We start from the raw sequence: 21760 nt of genomic DNA, 5'->3' as shown, positions 1-21760 counted from the left end.
AATATGCCTTTCCTGCTTGTTTTTGCCACAGTGGATCTTTGTGTTTGGCAATTAGCCGTTGGGTGGAGAAGACCCAGCCTGCCTCTGGTCTGAGGCCTGGGCTGTGTCCATCCTCACAGCTGGAGGGCCTGCTGTTGTTACCTCGTTTACAACTTTATAATTAGCTTTCAGCTTTGTGCCATGTCCTCCTAAGGGATGGCTCCTTTTCTGCCACTCGCTCATTTGTAGCTGCGACTTTTACAAATTAAAACAGAGAAACTAAAATAAATAAATAAATAAACAAATAAAACAGAGAAACTTCTAGACAAATGAAAACATGTTTTATTTACAAGAAAAAAGTCTGTACACTGTGTATACATAAAAATATACAAAACCAAAATAGAAAATATCAAAGGTGTTAAAATGCATACAAACACTTTTAAAATGTGACTCCTGGAAAAACTTCAGGCCTTAATTAATTGGAAGAGTACACATTTCAGTTTAAAAATTATCATACAAAAAAATTCCCTGTTAAAAAAGTTCACTGGTTCCCACCGGGGAAATTTCTTAAGTATTTTAGCGAGAATAAAACAGGATGTGTGGTATCATAAATGTTAGGTTTTAGCACTACAGTGCGGCTAATTTGTTTGAAACCTACCAGGTAAGAAGAAGACTGTTTTCCACAGAACCAATATTCATTTTTCCCCTCAACCTTGTAAAAGCCATGAGCTATAATAAGTATCCTTCCCATCAACGTTCAGCGTTACATTAGGCTTCTGATGAGGTTACAACGTTCAGGTAGTGGTTCTACCTGCATAGTGCCTTTTAAATATTCCTGCCATACTTTAAAACATGTCCAGGGTGTGTTAGAATATCAGTGTGTTGGAAGACTGATTTTTTTTTTTTAAATAGAAGGACATATATCATTTATTTTCTTCTATTAAAAAACTGGCACTTGCATAATTAAAATAAAATTTATTGTAAAGGTTTCAGGAATAAAGTTTGATGAAAAAAGACAATATAAAACCAACCATGTGTGTAGATATGTATATATACAATTATATAACTATATCTACATGCACACTTTTATAACAAAAGTAAGAACTATAGCAATGTCTTTAATTCTTTAAATTCTATCATTCCAAGCCTGTAGGAGGAGTATTCTGGATTATTATTTCTTGCTAAAAGGCTTCATTCATTTAATAAAACAAGAATCAGAACTTACATTTTATCCTTGAATTCACAGAGAGATACCTTTCATTTACCAATTGCGTAAATAATGCCCAAGTGACAAGAACATGCAGAGTATTTTTGCAATGGAGATGTCCAGAATATAAAAAAGAAAAACCAAGTCTGAACTCAGGCACATTTTACCTAAGTGATTAATTTCTAAATGCAGCTGCCTTCATTGGCTATTAACAACTGAGCAAGAGCTCAAACCTATCAGAAAGTGGAAAGTCAAATCAGATAATACAAGACATGGAGACTATTTGGCCTGTCACGGATTTCTTGAGAATTCCCCATGTTCCTCTCTCTGTCTCTTCCCATAGCTAAGCAGAAATGGGACCAGGTCACTTTGTCCACCAACCTCAAACACGCACTGTGTGTCGATCTCTAAGAAAGGCTGGAGAGAGAGCTGTAATCATGTCATTTGTGCCTAGAAAATGCTTCCATCACATGCCATTACTCACATGAGACTGATCCCACTTAATGCAGCCAAACAGGACCTAATTAATTCAGTGGATGTAAGTGTTCCTGCCCGGAAGGGTCAGCCAACAACATAAGGTATTAATCTGTTCCACTAGAGTGAACTGGCTCATAAACACGTAATGGAGCAACCCCGTGGTGGCTTTAAACAGTTACTTTCATTTCCCAATTTTGAAAATACTAACGATTATTTCAGAACCGTTTTGTCCAGACGCTATGGCTACAATGACAGATGATGACTGGTGAGTTCAGGATTGATTAAATGTCTGGCTCAGAGACCTAGGGCATGAGACACTCGAAGTGCCGTGACTGAAGCAGGGCTCCCGGAGCTCTGCATCCAGGCAGAAAGGAAAGACTCAGTAATTGAAACATGTGCAAAAGTCCCTCACTTGGCTTAATACATGTCCTTGATGTTGCATGATGCATATATGCAACTTTAATTGACCACCTTGTGACCGAGGCATGAAGTTCCTGATAAAAGCAGCTCTGTAAGGACTTAGTGGGGAAGGTGAGGTACACAGGGCCAACACTGGTATTCCCTGGGGCCTGGGGAGCATTGGACACCTACTGAACCCCACCCTCATACCTAGTAGAGGGACCAGGGAAACTAGTCAGTGAGAACCTACATAAAGATGAGTTGTCCTTCTTGGTCAACATTGGTATCTTTGTGATAATAGCCACCACTACAACAAACGATGGAGTGAAATTACCTTGAATTGTAAAGCAATGTGACCTTTGCTAGTCTTCTGCGTGCAAGAAGGACACCTAATGGCTTCAGGTTGCACGTTAGGGTTTTTATCAGTATCCCTTCCAGAAGCGGATGGAGCGTTCAGTGAGGGACAGAGCCTGCGACAAATGTACTAGGACAGCATTCATTGTTATCCACTCCATGGAAGAGCTGTGTGTTTACTGCAATTCCATAAATGTAGCCTTAGAAGGTCTTAATCATTGTCTGGCAAAATACTGCCACTTAGGACCAATTTAGCTAATACTAGATGCAGTCATCATGTTAACGATAACTGCCTGATATTTTTGGAAGGCAAAAGAATTTAAACTCTCTCAAAGAGAAGACTGCCCAGCCACACTATATTAATATGTGTACCACATTTTCTGAATGCTTAACAGACCCTGATTCCCAAGAGTCTTTAAGGCCATAATAAATTCAAAAAATTTTAATTAAATTTCCTTTATGCTCTTCAGTCTTTCTTGTAACCTCAGTGAGACTGAAAGGACTTTTTAAAAGTATACACGTTACAACAAAATGCTACTTAAAAATCTCTAAAGTAAAAAAAAAAAAAAAATCTCTAAAGTGTTTTCTGGGGCTTTTGAACTTGAATATTTATATGGACCTCCAATGAATTTTCCTCTAACCAAGCTCTTATGTCACCAAAGGGAGTTGTCCTGGGTAATGAGGTCAGAAGGAAATCCACTGGGAAGACTATGAAATGTCATGGACATTTGAAGGCAGAGTCTGGAAGGTCCAGGGAGAAGAAAGGCCATGGGAGGACTGCTCAGCATGATCAGAGCTACGTTACAAGCCTCCAGTCACTGAACTCCTTACTCACTACACATGGAGACAAGACAAAGTTCTTTCAGGAAATCAGAGAGAAAAATGGCTTGACCATGTCAGCTCACATATAAGCTCATGTGTAGGATAAGATTACTGATTTCTTTTCAGAGATCTGGGAAGAAAGCTCACAAAATGGGCTTTTAGTGGATGCTGTCATGAAGGAAACTGCTCAATTACTCCTCTGCTTCACTATTATAATAAGACAGGGGAGATGCCTATTGCCCAACCCCATTTCTGGAGAGTGAGACTAGCCAAATAGAAGCGGTAAGTTTCTCTAAACCATTCTTGCTCAAGAAAGGAGTTTTGAGAGCACTCAGGAAAAAACCAATCCTGCAACAGAAAAACCTTTCTCACCAAGCTCTCCTGACATTCATGCACTTGCAAGGGAGAACATTTTTAATTAAAAAAGCCTTACCTGTACTGCTGAGATATGTTTTGGTTATATAGTGAGATACTGTGTTTAATTAATGGATTCCAAAATGTTTCTGTTTCACTACATTCATAGAAAAAGATTGTTTTTCAATGTATCAGTCATTAAAGTTGAGATTAAAAACAAGACAAGACAGATCTGAATATAGCTAATGTATGGGGGTGACTACTTCCTCCCCTCTAGCTGCCTTTGCCTCTCAAACATATAAGTGTTTTCTGTGTGGTTAAAGGTCAACGTTTTCACACAATTTTATTTAACTATATGGCTTGTATGTTGCTAACATAAAATATATTTGTGAAAACAGACAGGATTCCTCAAGGTCTGTCTGCCGGGAGAATTAGGGAAAATCCAGTACACCACTGCTGGGTTTCCAGCAGCTGATGTTGACCTGAAAGAAATCTCCATGAAAGAGACAGGCATGCATCCCCAGAAGCACAGAGTGAAGGCTCCGTATTCCCTCCTTCTAGACTAGAAGGAGCCCTCCCCCATAGCGGGGGGGTGGGGGCAAGGGTCCACGGGCGTAACAGTGTGAGGGCTGTGGGAAGGACTGGCAGCTGAGGAGGTACAATGCAGGAAAGCTGGAGCTGTGAACATTCTGGCCCTGGGCCACCCTGCAGCCCCCTGATTCTGGATTTACTTGCCAGAGTAATAAAATATTGCAGCAAAACAAAGTGTCTCCACTGTAGTGTTATTCCAGTGTTGGCTTTTTCTTGGACTGCTTGAGATGGATGCTTTATGGTTATAGAAATCTATCCTAATACACAAAAAGCAAAGCTTGGGTGGGGAATGGGAGGCAGAGCTGAGGAATGCAACCGTGTATCAACATGCACATCTCTCAACATATATGGGGGATTTTGCTATTAAAATAAACACATCTGAGTGATAATTCAGATGCACGTCATAAATGCTCGGATCTTTAATAATGAGTGAATGTACAAGTGACACGTTAAGTGATCCTGCACCTCAACATGGGCGTATAAACCATTTCGTAATATCAGGTACATCACTGAAACCTGTAGCTGAAACCAAACCAGATAAGGGGTGTCTACGGCGTAAGTAAAGCAAAGGTTTACGTTTCTGGAGGTATAGTACCCATTGGTCATACGTTTGCTTCTTCCTTCCTTCTTCTTCTTCTTCTTCTTCTTTTTTTTTTTTTTTTTTTTTGCATCTTTCTTGAGCTTTTTTTTTTTTTCCTTTTAAATTCCATTTCTGTATTCAAAACAGTAATAAATACTCAATGGCTTAGAAAAAGAACAATTCTCGTGGCCACCACTAAGTTAGAGTCTAAAGAGCGCAGACTACACTGCCTAACACGTATCTTCAAGTATTCTCCCGGACGTCGGGTAGGACAGTAGTACCTTATTGCACGTGGCCTCTCCGGAGCGTGGGTTCAGGAGGGCGCACCTGCGGGGTTGGGCGCGGGGCAGCGCACGGCCCGGAGCCCCGGCAGGACCACCTTCCCCTTGCGGTGTAGGTCCCCCTGGGCGCCCGTGTTCAGCCGCTGCACCAGCAGCTTCTCGTAGAGCAACGGGTGGTAGGCGCCCAGCGTGCAGGCCGCGTCGTAGTACAGCTCGTGGTAGTGGCACAGCTCCGTCTGCCGGATGGACGGGATGTATTCGTACACGTGCACTTCGCTGCACATGGACATCATGATGAGGATGCCTGCCTCGGAAAAGAAAAGTAGCCGATCAACAACTCCAAGCAGGAGGGAGGATGTTTTGGAGCGAGGCGGGGGGAATGGCTGCACCTGCTCTGCGCCCGCTTTCTTGTCACTTAGACATTTGCCGGGTCAGAACCTCCAGGAGTGGCCTCTCTGCAGTCCGTGGGGTGCGGGCACCCACAGAGACATGACACCATTAGACCTTCACACATCTGGTTGATCACTGTGTGCGGGGCAGCGAGGGAGGAGGAGACGGGGGTGCCCGGTTTAACAAGAAGACAATCCAGTGAGCCACAGATTTGCCTTCCCCCAAGTTAGAGTATCATGAGTCACCGTCCTCACGCAGGCAGCTTCTGTTCTCATTTGCAAGAGCAGTTTCCAAAGAAACACGTTAGAAAAAACTGCCTATAAAATAGTTGCTTGATTATAACTGATTACAGGATAGTTGTCTGAATGGAAAGAGATGGAATTGGGGACGCAGAGTTTAAGATTCAGATTATCAAAATTATTTATCTCCCTGGAACTGTCAATATTAAAGTTGCTTTAATTTTTCCTCTTTTTAAAAATGTTTCAAATAGAGAGCTATCAAACCTCTTCGTCAGTGAGCTAATCTAGCTTTTTTTAAAAAAGATTTTATTTATTTAGAGAGAGACAGAGAGCACAAGCAGAGGGCAGGGGTAGAAGGAGACGCAGACTCCCTACTGAGCAGGGGGCCCAGCAAATCTAGTTCTTGATTTAGAAGGGCTAATGGGTTTTCTTTTCCCAGCACCACCACCACCTTTGTTAACATCCTTTAAACTTTAAAAAAACATATATGCTCATCCCTTTCACAAAAGAGCTATCTTTCTTATAAAAAACATAGTCACAACAATTAGTTCCTGTTAAATGGCAGTATCTGTCTGCAGAGGACAATCGTGTTTCTAATTAATCAATCATGAAAATTCTCACAACCAGAGAAAGTTATGCATAAGGGCCACTGGGACAGAAGAGAGAAGGGGCCTCAATTTGCCCGGAGTCCAGAGGAGCTTCCTAGCAGACAACGGGAAGAACAGAAGCAGAAGAAGGGGTGCTGGTCCACAGGTGACAATGGCATTCTGTATAGAAACCTTTAAAGGTGTCACTCAGGAGCCATGACACAGTACTACGGCTGAGAATAAAACATACTCCTAACAGAGAGAAGGAGGTATTTCAGTTCAAATTCTAAGAAGCAAAAATGTCCTCCACAGCTCTGTCAGAACAAGTTACTGGTCTGTTCCTTTCTTTTTCCTCCCACAACCCATTTCTTCCTCCTTATCAGCTGACCTACTGCCAGGTTGCGGCCCCTTCCTTGGGATGCCTGAAGGGGATGGTGATTCAGGGGGAGCCAAGGACCAGCATCTCCCTCCCAAAGTCACCAAGGTGAGTGGGTATCATCACCTGAACATGTAGCACAGGCGATAAAGAAGTCTTTCTCTTCTGATGAGCATTGACTGCTCTAGAAATACTTTTTCCCTCCTCCTGATAAAATCACCTATTGATTGACATGGTGAATGAGAAAGCCATGTGCCCAGGGAGCATCAAATTCTCCCTTTGATCCTGGTTACTTTATACTTGCAGCAAACAAGAGCCCCTCTGATGTGTATGTTTTTTCTCGATGAGGGGCACAAGGCCTGTGTCTATGGAGCTGAGGATGGCTCCAGTGTTTTCTAATCAGGAGCTCTAGAACAAGTTCTTGTACCACATCACGGAGCTAGCTGCTCTCCCTCCCCTGGGCATGGCGCATGGCTATGCCAGCTGTGCAGAAAGGAACCACATCAAAGGATCCTAGCCATCATTCACACACCTAGACACCTTCCATTAATACAATTAATACAACAAGTTTCCCGCAGATGGCAGTGCAGAGGCTTCAAGGGTGTCCTGCACAAAGGCATCTCAAAACCTAGCAATGGAACTATACCTAGAAACCACAGGTCTCTTTTAGCTGGAGTGTGTTGTGAGCCAATGACACAACCTCCCCCATGAGGGCTGAAGTCAAATGGGTACAAGTTATCACCTTTGCAACTAAGGTCCTTGGGGTGGCTGGCTTTCAAAAGTTAATCTCTTACTTGAGAAATGTATTATTGGAGAGCCAATAACATGGCTCTCTTCCTAAAGCAGTTCTCAAACTCTGGCATGAAAAAGAATGACCGGGCAGCTTGCTAAATGTCCATTCTTGGGACTTGTACCCAGTTCCAGAGATTTGGGTTCCACTGGTTTATGTTGGGGTCCAGGAAACTGCATTTTTAACAAACATTCCTAAGCTATTTGTGGGGAAGGGCCATGGAAAAAAGAAAAAGTTCAATGAATCACAGACCATTACTTCCATAAAATATAACCCAATGATTTGCTAGAAAAATGAACACATATTTGGATGCCATGCTATGTTAAGTTACTACACAAGTCTGTAAATAGTTTCAATTTCTATAATGATCTGCTTGTAGAACAATGACTAATGTTTCCGGACCAATGCTGGCTCACTTCCCATGCTTTGAGGACCATTCTTTGGGGACCATGATGGTATTAACACACATATTCTTTGAAAAAGTAGACTGTAAGGAATTCCTCTGCTGCCTCCTAAGTAGCCTGACATTCCACATTAGATTAAATCTAGAGCGGAACTGCAATCCACACCTAAGTGAGAAGATCTGTAGGTAGTCTCTCTAGTCTTTACTATTGTCTTGGTCCCAAAAAGCACGGACAAAGGGCACCTGGATGGCTCAGTTGGTTAAGCATTCAACTCTTAATTTGGGCTCACGTCATGATCTCAGGACGGTGAGATGGAACCTCACATCGGACTCCATATACCCACTTAAGATTCTCTTTCTCCCTCTCCATCTGTCCCTCTCTCCCTCTCTTCTTGCACTCTCTCTCTAAAAAGAGAAGAAAAAGAAGAAGAAGGAGAAGAAGAAAAGAAAAAAAGCATCTACTAAGATGTTTGAATCTGACTTTTTTTTCTAGAAAGTTTCCCAGATAAAATTTTCACTCTTACATTTTAAATAATGCATTTGCTATATACACAATACAGATTTTGTCAGGAGACTAGGCAAGAAGTTAGTTTCACTGTGAGTAAATAGGTACATTTTAGCATTCTCATATATAAATACCTTGTATTTTACAATAACTTCTAGAGCTTCAGAAATGCAGAAACTTGATGTTGAGTTCATGAGAGTCCAAAATGGAAGCCAAAAGAAATTAAGAGTGTGGGTTCTTGCCTTGAGTTATCTGCACAATCCCTCCTGATCTTTCCCTATATGATACAGACTTATAACAGCTGTTTTCCTTCCCATCTGTACTCATGTGAACTTGTGGCTTCTGTAACCATGGGCCTAGAGCATCCTAAAACTTACATAATAGCAGAATCTGCTCTAAGTGTTTAAGTGGCAGCCAGCTGTCGTGCTGATATCATAATTGGTAGGGCAATACCTTCAAAGGGAAGGGAAAAATTAATTTACCATTTGTTGGGTACATGTAAAAGGTGGACAAGATTTACGGTACCAAAGCTGGAGAATACTCTTCTCATTTTGAACTTTTTTCAGACAGCATGGTCAATTCATTTGGCATATGCACACGCTGCTTTTCAATTTATTAAAGTCGTTATTACACATGGTTTTGAATCAGACTCTGTCATATAATAAATGCTGAAAATCACTATTACTAAATGTGGTCAAATCTACACATCAGTTACCCTTAGAGTTAACAGTACTAAGCCACACACAAAATCCTAAAGACGAAATTTCTTCTTGTTTTGCAAAAAGAAACTAGGTAAACATCAATATTTGGAGTTCTATAATGACCCTGGCACAGTTCACAGAGTGTTTGTTAGGGAATGGGGGTGTGGGTGTAGGCACTGCAGGGAGGCAGAGTAGGGATGGGGCTGGCAAAGATCAAAGCCTTCATGTTCTGCTGGAGGCCTCTTCAATTAAATTCAACATTTATTAAACTGGGCACAGTGCTAATCATTGGGGATTAAGAGAAAGTCTAAGAAAAGAAAGAAAGTAAATTAAAGAACTAACCTTTAAATTTAAAAACAGGTAGTGAGCCCATAACCTACAATTTTGTGGACCACTTGAAGAAAGTGTTTTACATAACGCACCAAGAAAAAAATGTTTGAGTACTACCACCAGAATTGCTTTTGTAAATGTTGTGATGCTGAGCCTATTATCCACAAATGATGTAAATACCAACAACACATGGTTCCCAGATGTCCTGTGAATTACCACCAATTAGAGTACCATGTTAAGAGTACCCAACTCATCCCCAGGTTTGCTGATTCACTAGGAGGACCTACAGGACCCAGTATTTAGTGATACTCAGCTATGATTTATTAAAGCAAAAGGATACAAGGCAAAATCAGCAAAAGTCCAGAGGAAACTAAGGCCAAGTTTCTACTCCCAAATGAGTCACACAGGATTTGCTTGATACCCCTAGCGACACATGTAAAATGCTGCCAATCAGGGAAGCTTTGGAGAGACTCAGTACTCAAGTTTTTACTGGGAACTGGTCATGTTGGCAGTCTCTGCCTGGCACATACCAAAATTCCAGGCTTCCAGAATGAAAGCAGGTGTGCAACATAAACCATACTACTTACATAAACAGTCTAGGCATGGTGAACTACTCTTATCAGTTATAGGGTTGGAAACATTCCCAAATCAAATATCCCAGATGCCAGCGAAAGGCCAACTTTGTAAGCATGCCTTCCTAAAGATCAGCAGTCAGGCCTGCCAGGTTAAATCTTTTCTGCAAAGATACCATATATGGATAAATTCAAAGTATCATGTTACTTCATAATTAATTCTCCATGCCAGACCAATATGGGGAATTCACATCTGGTTATGCTAAAAATGTTTTTATTCTTTTTTTCATTTCCTCTCTTAGGACTGCTCAGGATTACCTAAAATAAAAAAAAAAAGTACAAATAATTTAATTCTATTTGGTAAAGAATTTCTTATTTTTTTTTTCGGTAAAGAATTTCTTAAAAGAAAAAATTACTTAAACCTTTATGTTACGTAATTTTGTTTATGGACTACCACAAAGTAACTGCTTTCATCACTAATAAAATTTTACCGCTTTCACCCAGCATTCAAAGAGGAATTAATACCAATCCTTCTCAAACTCTTCCAAAACACAGAGGAAATGGGAACACTTCCAAATTCATTTTGCGAAGCTAGCATTACCCTGATACTCAAACCAGACAAGGACACCAAAATAAAAGAAATTATAGGCCAATATCCCTGATAAACATATGTGCAAACATGCTCAACAAAATATCAGCAAACCAAATCCAACAATATATTAAAAGGATCACATACCACAATCAAGTAGGATTTGTCCTGGGATGTAAGGATGATTCAGCATTGATAAATCAATTGATGTGATAGATCACTTTAACAAAATTAAGGATAGGGCAGTCCGGGTGGCTCAGCAGTTTAGCGCCATCCAGGGCGTGATCCTAGAGACCTGGAATCGAGTCCCAAGAAAGGCTCCCAGCATGGAGCCTGCTTTTCCCTCTGCCTGTGCTCTGCCTCTCTCTGTGTGTCTCTCATGATTAAATAAATAAAATCTTAAAAAAAATTAAGGATAAAAATTACAGTAGATGTAGAAAAGCACGACTAACTTCAACATCCATTTATGATAAAAGTTCTCAACAAAATAGGCATAGAGGGAATGTACCTCAACATAATAAATGTAGCCCACAGCTACATTATATACAATGATGAAAAGCTAAAAGTTTTCCCTGCGAGATCAGGAACAAGACAAGAGGGTCCACTTTTGTCACTTTTATCCAACATAGTATTGAAATCCTTGCCAGAATAATTAGGCAAGAAAAAGAAATAAAAGTCATTCAGATTGGAAAGGAAGAAGTAAAACTGTCACTATTTGCAGATGACATGATATTAGATATACAAAACTATAAAGACCAGACCAAAAACTGTTAGAATTAAAAAATGAATTAACTAAAGCTGTGGAATACAAAATCAATACATAAAAATCTCTACACTAATAACAAACTATCAGAAAGAAAAACTAAGATAACAATCCTATTTACAACTGCATTATAAACAATACCTAAAAATAAATTTAATTAAGGATGTGAAAGATCTGCACACTGAAAACTGTAAGATACTGATGAAAGAAGCTGAAGAAGACACAAATAAATATAAAGATATTCCATGCTCCTGGACTGAAAGAATTAATATTTTAAAAATGCCACAGTACCCAAAGCAACCTACAGAGTCAATGCAGTCCCTATCAAAGTCCCAATGGCATTTTCCCCCACAGAAATAGAACAAACAATCCAATTAAAAAATTGGCAGAAGACTGAATAGACATTTGTCTAAAGAAAACATACAGATGACCAAGAGGTAAATGAAAAGATGGTCAACATCACTCATCAGGTAAATGCAACTCAAATGCACCTCACACCTGTTAGGATGGCTATCATCAAAGAGATAAGAAATAAAAGTGTTGGCAAGGGTGTGGAGAAAAAGAAACCCTTGTGCAGTGCCAATGGTATTGTAAATTGGTGCAGCCACTATGGAAAACAGTATGGCTATTCCTCAAAAAAATTAAAAATAGAATTACCTTATGATCCAGCAATTCCACTTTTCAGTATTTACCCAAAGAAAATGAAACCACCTGGAAAGATATCTGCATCCCTATGTTCACTGCAGCATTATTTACAATAGCCAAGATATGGAAACAGCCTAAGTGTCCTTGAAGTCACTGCTAAGTGATAAGGTAGATCTAGAAGGTCTTATGCTAAGTGAAATAAGTTAGACAGAGAAAGACAAATGCCATGTGATCTCATTTATATGTGGAATAAAAAAAAAGGAAAAAAAACCAAGAAACAAAAAACATAGATACAGAGAACAGATTAGTGGCTGCCAAAGTGGGGGTCATGGGAAAAACAGGCGAAGGGGGTCAAAAGGTACAAACTTCCAGTTATACAGTAAATATGTCACAGGATATAACATGCAGCATTGAGACTATAGTTAAAAATGCTGAATTACATATTGGAAAGTTGCTAAGAGAATAGATCTTAAAAGTTCTCAATCACAGGAAAGAAAATTCTGCAAACCAAGTGTGGTCACAGATGTTAACCAAACTTACTGTGGTGATCCTTTTGCAATATATGTAAATATCAAATAACCATGCTATATGGCTGAAACTAATGTAATGTTGCACATCAGTTAAACCTCAATAAAAAATATTCTTGCTTTTCACATGAAGCCAGACTTTCAGATAGGCAGATCAGTATTTAGACATTTTTTAGTGTATTTTTGTAACCCAATCTAATGGGCATGTGGCTAGCTTTTAATTTAAAGACTTTAAATCTTTAAATATGATTCAATTAACATTCAGTTTCTTTGGCCAGTTTTTACAAGTGAGTCCATACTAGGGATTCTTTGAAAGAAAAAGAAAAGGTGCACATTTTTCCAGACAATTATGACTCAAGAAGCATTCATTTGCCAAATTGCATCTTTAATTATTAATGCAATGTAATTATCAAACCAATTAAAAAGCATTTCAACCAGTCTTAATAAAATGTCATATTATATGACTCAGCATACTAGAAGTATATACACTTATTTATTTATTCTAAAATCAGGATAAAAAGCAAGCTGCAAACCATGTGCAGAGTATCACAAATTCTGAATGAATGAGGTTTCCTCTATAAAACTGTACTTTGCATACCTAGCTTTGTATTTAATGTGTTTTCAGACCTAGTATAGTGTAATCATTTATAGTCTTGATTTTAATTGTGATTAAAATTATCTTGCTGTCACCTGGCAAAATATTTAAAGTAACATCCAAAATATTCAGATTGATAGAATTTTCTCTTTAATGAATATATTCTTTCAATACAAAGCACAAGAAGCTGTGGATATAAACAACATAATGCAAGTGACAGACAAAATACTGGCTTACATCAATCACTTCCAGTTAACATGTGAACATAAGTCATAGGAAAGGTAAATTAGGAATTTCTGAGAATGACCAATACAACATACAAAACACATTTCTGAAGGAGTGGTCAGAGTGAAACAAAACCCGTGTCTGGAATATGCCAGTCTAATGGAAATCTAGCAGCTCTGTTAGGTTTCTCCTAAATTCATCATGAAATAGGAAAGCATGAGAACTATTCGCAGGATTATTTAAAAGCAAAAGGACAATTCCATTTCAAAGGACAATTCCAGAAAATATTTGTAATTAAAAAGTGGTTTGGAGATTTGAACTTGATGTAATATAATAATAATTTAAGAAGCATCTACCTTATTAGATAAAATCATATAATGCAAGGGCAATACTCAATGGTCAATTTTTCACTGATTAATATTGTATTATTTGATGATAACACACATTCAGGATTCATTATTCACACAGAAATGCAAAAAGCTGTTCCTAATCAATGTAACTGTGACACACTTTACACAATCCTAAAGATGAATGTTAAATGGCTTATTATTTTGCGTTAAACAACTGAGTTTGGGTGATATATTGGGAAATTAGAACCTCCAAAAGAAATACAAAATGGATAAGAAAGTTATGACTTGCCTTTAAGTCTATTATTTTTGTGCATATTCAAATAGCCTGAAATTATAGTGCCTGCATTTATGAATTCCAGAAATATTAATCATAATATAATCAGTAGTGTCTGCCTTTTAAAAAGTGGCAGGATGTGTTGGTGGTTTCTACAATAAAAATATTGTCAATTGGTCAACTGTAGATTTAAGTAGAGAATCTCCTCTCTGTGCTGCTGGTTGGGACCTGTACTCCCAGGCCTGCCTGCCTGCTGGTCCTTGGGCAGTGAGCTAGGGATGGTGAAGCTGGTGCCTCCTGGCTTGGCTGGATGCCCCACTGTCTGTAGGTGACAAACCAATCCAGCCATGCTCTATGATCCTAGGTGAGTTCACTGATCTTCTATAAAAATACATCTTTATGAGAACAAAATGGAAGCTGTGGGATTCCAAGTAAATTATTCCTTATCTTCAGCCAGGCTAAGGTACAGTCAAAATGACTTCAAAGTACCAAATAACAAGATAAATCTCTAGTATCCAACTAGGGAGGAAAGAAAGAAATGCTACTCCTCTGTGCATGAATAGCTCCCCAGTGGGCTGAGGGTGAGGAACCTAATAAGATGACAAAGTTGTTCCAGGGAAACAGTCCTAATGGATCATCAAAATTACCTTGATCCATGTGACTTCCTTTTAATTTACAAAATCCATGTGCATCCACCAGGTGTAAGAATCCCTTTGCTGCTTCTCTAGAGAAGAGCACGGTACACATAGCACATTTCCAGGGTATCTACTAGTGTTCCTCTTTCTGTGAACTGTAAGGGCAAATATGGCTCTGATTAGAAATTCAAAGAAAAAGCAGTGTGTCAACACTTAACCAACAGGCATCAAAATGCCATACATACCCTTTGCTCAGCACTAATATTCCTGGGAATTTATTTTAAGGACATGGTTTAAAGGAAAGAAAAGTCTATGTGCTCACATACAGAATAAACTATAGTATTGTTCGTACATAGATATAGTGAGGACTCATCAATATAATTGTTTGATGTGCTGATATGGTCTCTGTAATATCAAAGAGAACAAGTCTATTTTGTTGATTATGTATCTTAATGAAAGAACAGCGTTTTTATATTCACGAATATGGTTGTATTTGACCAAGCATAAAGTTTTAGATGAGGAACATTACAGTAATAGTGAACAGTAAACGTCAGCTATTGTGCTAAGCACATGGTAATACAAACACAAAGGCACTACTAGTATCTTCATTTTCTAGTTGAAAGAAGTGAGGTTCGGAGGTTTAGAGTAATTTGTTCAAGATCACATATTTAGTTGACTGGTAGAACCAAGGTTTGATTTTGGTCTCCATAGAGCCCAGGGTCTTAACCACAGCACACACATATAGTGATATGGGAAGAGGTGGGCATCTTTCTAAATGTGAGACCAGTTGAATCAGAGGTGAGAGTCTATAAGGTGACATAAATCACAATTCCCCATTCGTCTGTTCATCTCATTCATTCAGCAAACATTTATTGTGCACCTGTTGTGCAGTGCCACACGCTGAGGGAAGCTCATTCATTACAACAATGGTCTTAGTTTTAAAGATTTATTTACTTACTTGAGAGAGAGAAAGAGCACAGGTGGAGGGAGGGGCAGAGGGAGAGGGGCAGTGAGAATCTCAAGCAGACTACCTATTGAGTGTGGAGCCCGATGGGGGGCTTGATCCCACACCCTGAGATCATGACCTGAGCTGAAATCAAGAGTCAGACTCAACCAACGCAGGTGCCCTTCTTTACAACAATGTTAAAAAAACAGAACTCAAGATGTGGTCGAGATTTGGAAGAATATAGACTAAAATACAATCAGATGGCAATTCTGGGGGTGGTGGTGGGATTATTTGGTGCTTTAAAAAGAGGTTTAAATATTTAGTTATAATGTTATTTTCCCCTTTGCATAAGGCCTACAAAGGAGACTTCAAAAACGTTACAAAGAAAAATCATATAAAGCAAGACAGTCTCTTCCTTAAGGTTTGATGAAAACTTTGGACCAATATCTATGTTGGGATAAATAATCCCTAAATCTCCTTAAACTTCCATATGTTAATAATGATATTTCTTACAAAGTTAGTCAAGTTTTCACTAATTTTCCCATAATGACTTTGTTAACAAAAGTCAGAATATATTTATACAGTTATTTTAAGATATTTTGAAAGATAATTATCACTAATTGATGTCAAACTTTGAGTCAGTTTTTATGTTTAATTGCAGTGAATATTCATCATTTTAACAGTGATTCTTCAGAATATTTTGTTTGGTAGAGTAGTTTGATAGTAATACAGGCTTGACGTTATAAAAAAAGAAGAAAACATAGTTTAAAAATATTCGGTTAGAAATATGAGAGTACTAGCTTGAGTATACATCATAGATATTAAATCTTCAATAAGTATCTTATTAATATTAAATAAAGCTTGTAATGAAAGTATAGTTTAATTCACTTGATGTTAAAACGTGTTTACATTGTGTCAATATTAGAAAAATTGTTCATTATGTTCTCTAGTTTTATTATAAAAAAGCATACTAAATTAATAGCTTTGGTAAGTCCTTTACATATGTGAATTAGACACTTCTGGGGGCTCCTAGGTGGTTGAGTGCCTCTTGTTTCAGCTCAAGTCATGATCTCAGGGTCCTGAGATTGAGCTCCACATCTGGCTCTGCACTCAGCAGATTTCTCTCTCCCCCTCTCCCTCTCCCTCCTTCCACCTGCACACACACACACTCTCTCTCAAATAAATAAATCTTTTAAAAAAACAAATAAAAAAGAAACTTCTGGAATGTTTTTTCAGTAATAAAATGAGTTTCAGTGAAGAAGCTCTCAGAGTTTGTTTTCTTCAATGCTGGGTCAACATGTTCCTCAGATCCCAACTTACTGTTCTTTCTTTATAATCAGAGAAGGCAACTCCTGTTATTTGTAGATAAAACAAGAAGAATTTATTTAGGTGCAAATCAAATCTTTGTGCTCAGATCTGATCTTACGAGGACGTCTTGCCCATAAGAAAGAACCCAGGAAATAGTACAATGCATACTCGGGTATTGTGATCCAGGACAAAGAAAGCTGATGCAGAAATACTCTGAAGCCTACTCTAGGGAACATTCAGAATGGTGCAGTGGACAGAAGTTGCTTCTAGACTCTTCTCTACTTCAACACAGTAGTCTCTCCTCATCCTGCAGGTTCAGTTACCCAGAGCCACCTGCAGTCGGGAAGCAGACAATCTTCCTGGCATATCATCAGAGGATCAATAGTGTCTAATCCCAAATCCCAGTGCCCACATCATTCCCCTCACTTCATCTCATCATGTGGGTATTTTATCATCCTCCACCATCACATGAAGAAAGGTGCATACAGTGCAGTAAGAGTTTGATAGACACTGTATTCACAAAACTCTTCTTGTGCTACATTGTTATAATTGTTCTATTTTATTATCAGTTATTGTTATTCACCTCTTACTGTGCCTAATTTATGAATTAAACTTTTTCATCAGTATGTATGTACAGGAAAGAACACAGTTGGAATAGGGTTTGGTACTATCTGAGGTTTTAGGCATCTGCTGAGGGTCTTGGAATGTATCCTCTACAGATGAGGGGGAGACTGTATTTATGACTTCTCTCTTCCCCACAGAAAACATTCATACCCACCAGAGCTCCAATCTACCAGGCAAGCCCTCATGATTTGTATGCCATGAAGGAGATGTCTGGGAAGGGCTGGGGTTCCTAATGAAGGTCCAAAGAGGATGTCATGCTTCTAGAATTAGAGATGTTGGCTGAACTATCTGCTTGAATATTACTGAGGATGGTTTCCTGCGATCAATGAGAGTTGTAACCTTGCTTATTGGTGCCCAAACTTACACCCAAACCATCAGTATATCTAAAGAATCTGGGTCCCAAGATGATAGAATCAACCAACCAAACCAACAAAAATCCACTTTTAAGAACATTTATAGCCAGCTACCATGTTTGACATTTTGCAAGCTTTCAGAACATGAAAGGAGTCTATCAGGAATGATGAGTAAATTTTTTAGCTATGTCTTCAAAGAAACAAAAGGAATAATGTAATTGGTAACATCCAGTGTTCTCCTACTTAGCCAAATGCTTATTACCTTGATGGTACCACGTCTATCAAGACAGGATCTGCAGACTAGATATGTAAAGTTCCCTCTATCTTTAAGATTCTAAAATGCTAGAATGGTAGTTCTCAACGCACAGAACAAGGACCAGCAGTATTAATATCACTTAAGAACCCGTTAGAAATGCAAATTCTTGCCCCCTCCACTTCCTCAGAAACTCTAGGGTGGGTGTTGTTGTCTGTTTTTGAAGGTGTGGTAGCCAGCCTCCAGCATGGCCCCCAAAGATCCCTACCTGTTGTTCGCATATTTGGTAGTTCCAACCCACAACAGAGGTACTGAATGATATAATAACCAGAATGTAGCCACAGTGATAGTTCATGACACTATACTAAGTACTGTGGCCTCCTCCTTGCTCTCTCACCTGGATTGCTTGCTGTAGGGAAGCCAGCTGCCATGTTGTAAGGACTTCCAAGTAGACCTAGAGAGGTCCATGTGATGAGGAACTGAGGCCTCTGGCGAACAGCCATCTTGTAATTGAGCCATTCAGAAAACAGATCGGCCAACCTGTGTCCAGACAGCTGCAGTGCAACCTCTATAAAGATACCACGTGAGCCATCCAGCCAGTCTGTTCCCACAACACTGACTACAGACACTGCACAAGATAAATGCTTATTCCTTCCAGTAGCTATGTTCTGGGGGTAATTTGCTTCATGGCATTAGATAACTAATACACAAGCCCTCTGAATGATTCTGATACATACTAAACCACTGAGCTAAAACCTTCATTCATTCTCCAAATAATTATTCCTTCCATTCTCCAAATAATTATTCCCATTCTTAGCTTAGCACACAGCAGGCTAAGAGCTAGGCTAAGAGTGGGAACAGAATAGACAAAACATGCTTCCTCGCCCTCAATACAGTTCGTTCTTTTCCTTCTTTGCAGTTTGTGATTATATTTTATTTAGAGAACACACACCTATGTAATGTCAGTCACCCACTGTACTGTGAGTTCCTGATGAGGGGGACCTTTGCCTGGTTTCCCTCCCACGATCCCTGGGCCTGGCACATAGGAGGTGCGTAATCAATATCCACTTTTCTCTTCCATCTTTCCCACCTTCCTCCTATATGATGAATTGAGGCCCCAGGAACAGGCTTCTGAATAGCAACCAATAACCTTACATTTAAGGAGTTCAAGGTGTGTTTCCCTGGGAATTGGCCATCGACTATAAATTTCCATACAAAGAAATGTCTTGTGTGTTCAAAACAGTCGACTTTTACTGTCCCTCTATTGTACACATGCAGATTCATAAGCACATATAAAGAAAATATATGCAGTGGGTTTCGAAATATAAGCAATTAAATGTGACACTATTTTCTCGTATAGATGAACATCATTAAAGCACAGAGACTCACCTTGCTTTACCTGCAGGTGGAGCCCTATGCTAATAAGGAAAGCAGAATATCAGGATACTGCTCTTCTCAGAGCAATTTATCTTCTCTGATAGAGGAAGTCCAAGAAACAAGAAATCCCCCACACCTGGGTGGAACCCTCCACAGAGCACTCAGAAATGTCCCGATCTTGCTGACCAGCTCTACAAGGGGTTCTTTTGTTCAGTAAGGAGATTAGTGTCTGGAAATGATAAGGTGGTGAGATAAGAAGTCAACAGTTTTTTTTCAACGTGACCTTGGAACATGAAGGAGTATTTGGAGAATGTTCTTATTTATTTATGTTTTAATGTAGGCTCCCCAGCTTGCATGGACCCCAGCGCATGGTTTGAATTCACAACCCCGAGACTGGGATCTGAGCTGAGATCAAGAATCAAATGCTTAACCGACTGAGCCACTCAGGCACTCCCGGGGAACATTTTTTTGATAAGAGAAAATAACTCGCTGATTTTTAAAAACTCTTATGGCAGATACTTTGAGATGTGAGCAACATCATTTTACCAATATTTAGGAATATCAGAGAAGTTATAAAACGGACTCTGGCTGCCTATTTCTGAGCAAGATCAAAGAGGAGGGAGTCACACTGCAACATCCTCGGGGGATTCAGAGGGTGAGGGGTGCTCTGCTGGGCCCAGCTCCCGCGGCTGCAGCTCCTGCCCATCCTTCAGGGGGGCTCACCCTTACAGCCGGCTGGGGATGGGAGCAGCAAATACATTTATTGATGGCAGGCCACAGTCTTCTGTGACATCGGTGTCATTTCCCCTTCTTCATGTAAAAGAAGTCCCAAAGGCAAGCATCAGCCTCTGAAAATTCCAAATTCTCAGTAAATAGCTATGAAAGGAAGCTAGGCATATGTGGCAGGATTCCTTCCAACAAAAGCACCAGGGAAAATATTTCTCTCCAGCTACGAGGATCTAACCTGAGTCTTCCAAACGCCACATCGCGGTAAGTATACCTGACAGCCTCCAGCTGGACTCTAAAACCTCTGCTCCAAGCAAACAGTAGTCCCATGAATTCATGAGAAGGCAACAATATGAAAAAGATTTTATTAAACTTCTGCCACACTGTATTATGCTGTCTAAGTGTTATTCTATCCCACTTAACCTTTGCTGACAAACTAGATTACATTTTCTCTCCTAAATCAACGGGATCCCATGAAATTGCATGAAAGATAAAGAACCTAGGATCATAAGACTGATTTGGAAATAGAGTGTCAGAGGCATGAGTTTAACAGGGGGGTTAGCTATGCTTAAGGAAAATCATCTGCAGAGTCAGACTGTAAATCCTGTCTTGAATTCTATGTAAAATATTTCTCATTATTGCAATACCAGAGAATCACTCCAAAATCCACAAGCCCCAACTCAGATACTTGTGTGTTCTGTATCCATAACCAAACCACTACTATCTCCATAAATCTCTCCTTTAATCACAGGGACCCACTGTGCAGCCTGAATTAAGATGCAAGGTTGTAAATTCATTGAAATTAGGGTAGAGAATGTCACAGGTTTTTCTGGACAAAATTAATATCCTTTGTTCTATTACAGCTTTCATATTGTCAGGGGGATCGAAGATATTCGATCAGGTAATATTAACTTACCCTACTCGGGTAAAGAGATAATAGGGATGATTAGCTGAAAGATAGGTAAAAACAATGGGGCAACACCATAAATTTTGAGGATCAAAGCCTGGCTGCAAAAAATATAAATAATAAGCCAAGGGTGATGATCCTATTAGACAAAAAAAAAAAAAACTATTTTTTAGATTAGAGCTAGTGCATTCCAGTAGCAAGAGCTGTTTAAGGTCCTAGAATTAGTCTCATCAAAGCCTGCACCTGCTATTTTGCAACACATGACACTACTGTATGGTCTCGATCTGGCATCACATAAACAATTGTGAATGGGTGAGTGGGAGTGGATCATAGACAACCCAGGTGGGATCAATGTGTCCTCCCCTTGAACCCCTGGGGCCTCGACTGCTCTAACCCACAGAATACAATGCAAGTGACACTGTGTAGGTCTCTAGGCCTCAGCCTTAAGAAATTCGCCAGGAGCCCTGAGCATCCATTTAAGAAGCCTAACTACCCTGTGACCACCATGCAAGAGACTACGTGCAGGCACAGAATCAACAGTCCTGGCTGAGCCCACCCTCCCAGCCACCCCCACCAAGGGGGCCAACCATGGCAGTGAGGCCATCCTGTGAAGCAAGTGAATACCACCAAGTGCCGCCCATCGATGCCTATGGAACAGAAGAATCACCCAGCCAAGCCCGTCCTGATGCACAAAATCATGACAGAAAATAAAACAGTGTTTGCTTT

The 21760-nt window shown here is 39.6% G+C and overlaps 1 protein-coding gene across 5 annotated transcripts in view; it reads right to left on the bottom strand.

The window, feature by feature from the left end:
* Positions 1–298: 298 nt before the first annotated feature.
* ST6GAL2 (ST6 beta-galactoside alpha-2,6-sialyltransferase 2) overlaps positions 299–21760 on the bottom strand; it is a 76353-nt gene continuing 54891 nt past the window's right edge. For 3 of the 5 annotated variants that reach the window (XM_035696495.2, XM_049115382.1, XM_025462870.3), the window contains exon 6: positions 299–5348. In XM_035696495.2, the coding sequence (XP_035552388.1) occupies positions 5077–5348 (272 nt within the window). In that variant the 3' untranslated portion in view covers positions 299–5076. The other 2 variants (XM_049115383.1, XM_049115384.1) reach the window with 2 other exon arrangements.

Source organism: Canis lupus, chromosome 10 (genome assembly GCF_003254725.2).
Source record: "Canis lupus dingo isolate Sandy chromosome 10, ASM325472v2, whole genome shotgun sequence".
Taxonomy (NCBI): domain Eukaryota; kingdom Metazoa; phylum Chordata; class Mammalia; order Carnivora; family Canidae; genus Canis; species Canis lupus.
Note: the sequence above shows the minus strand (reverse complement) of the source record. Positions and strands in the feature narration are given on the sequence as shown.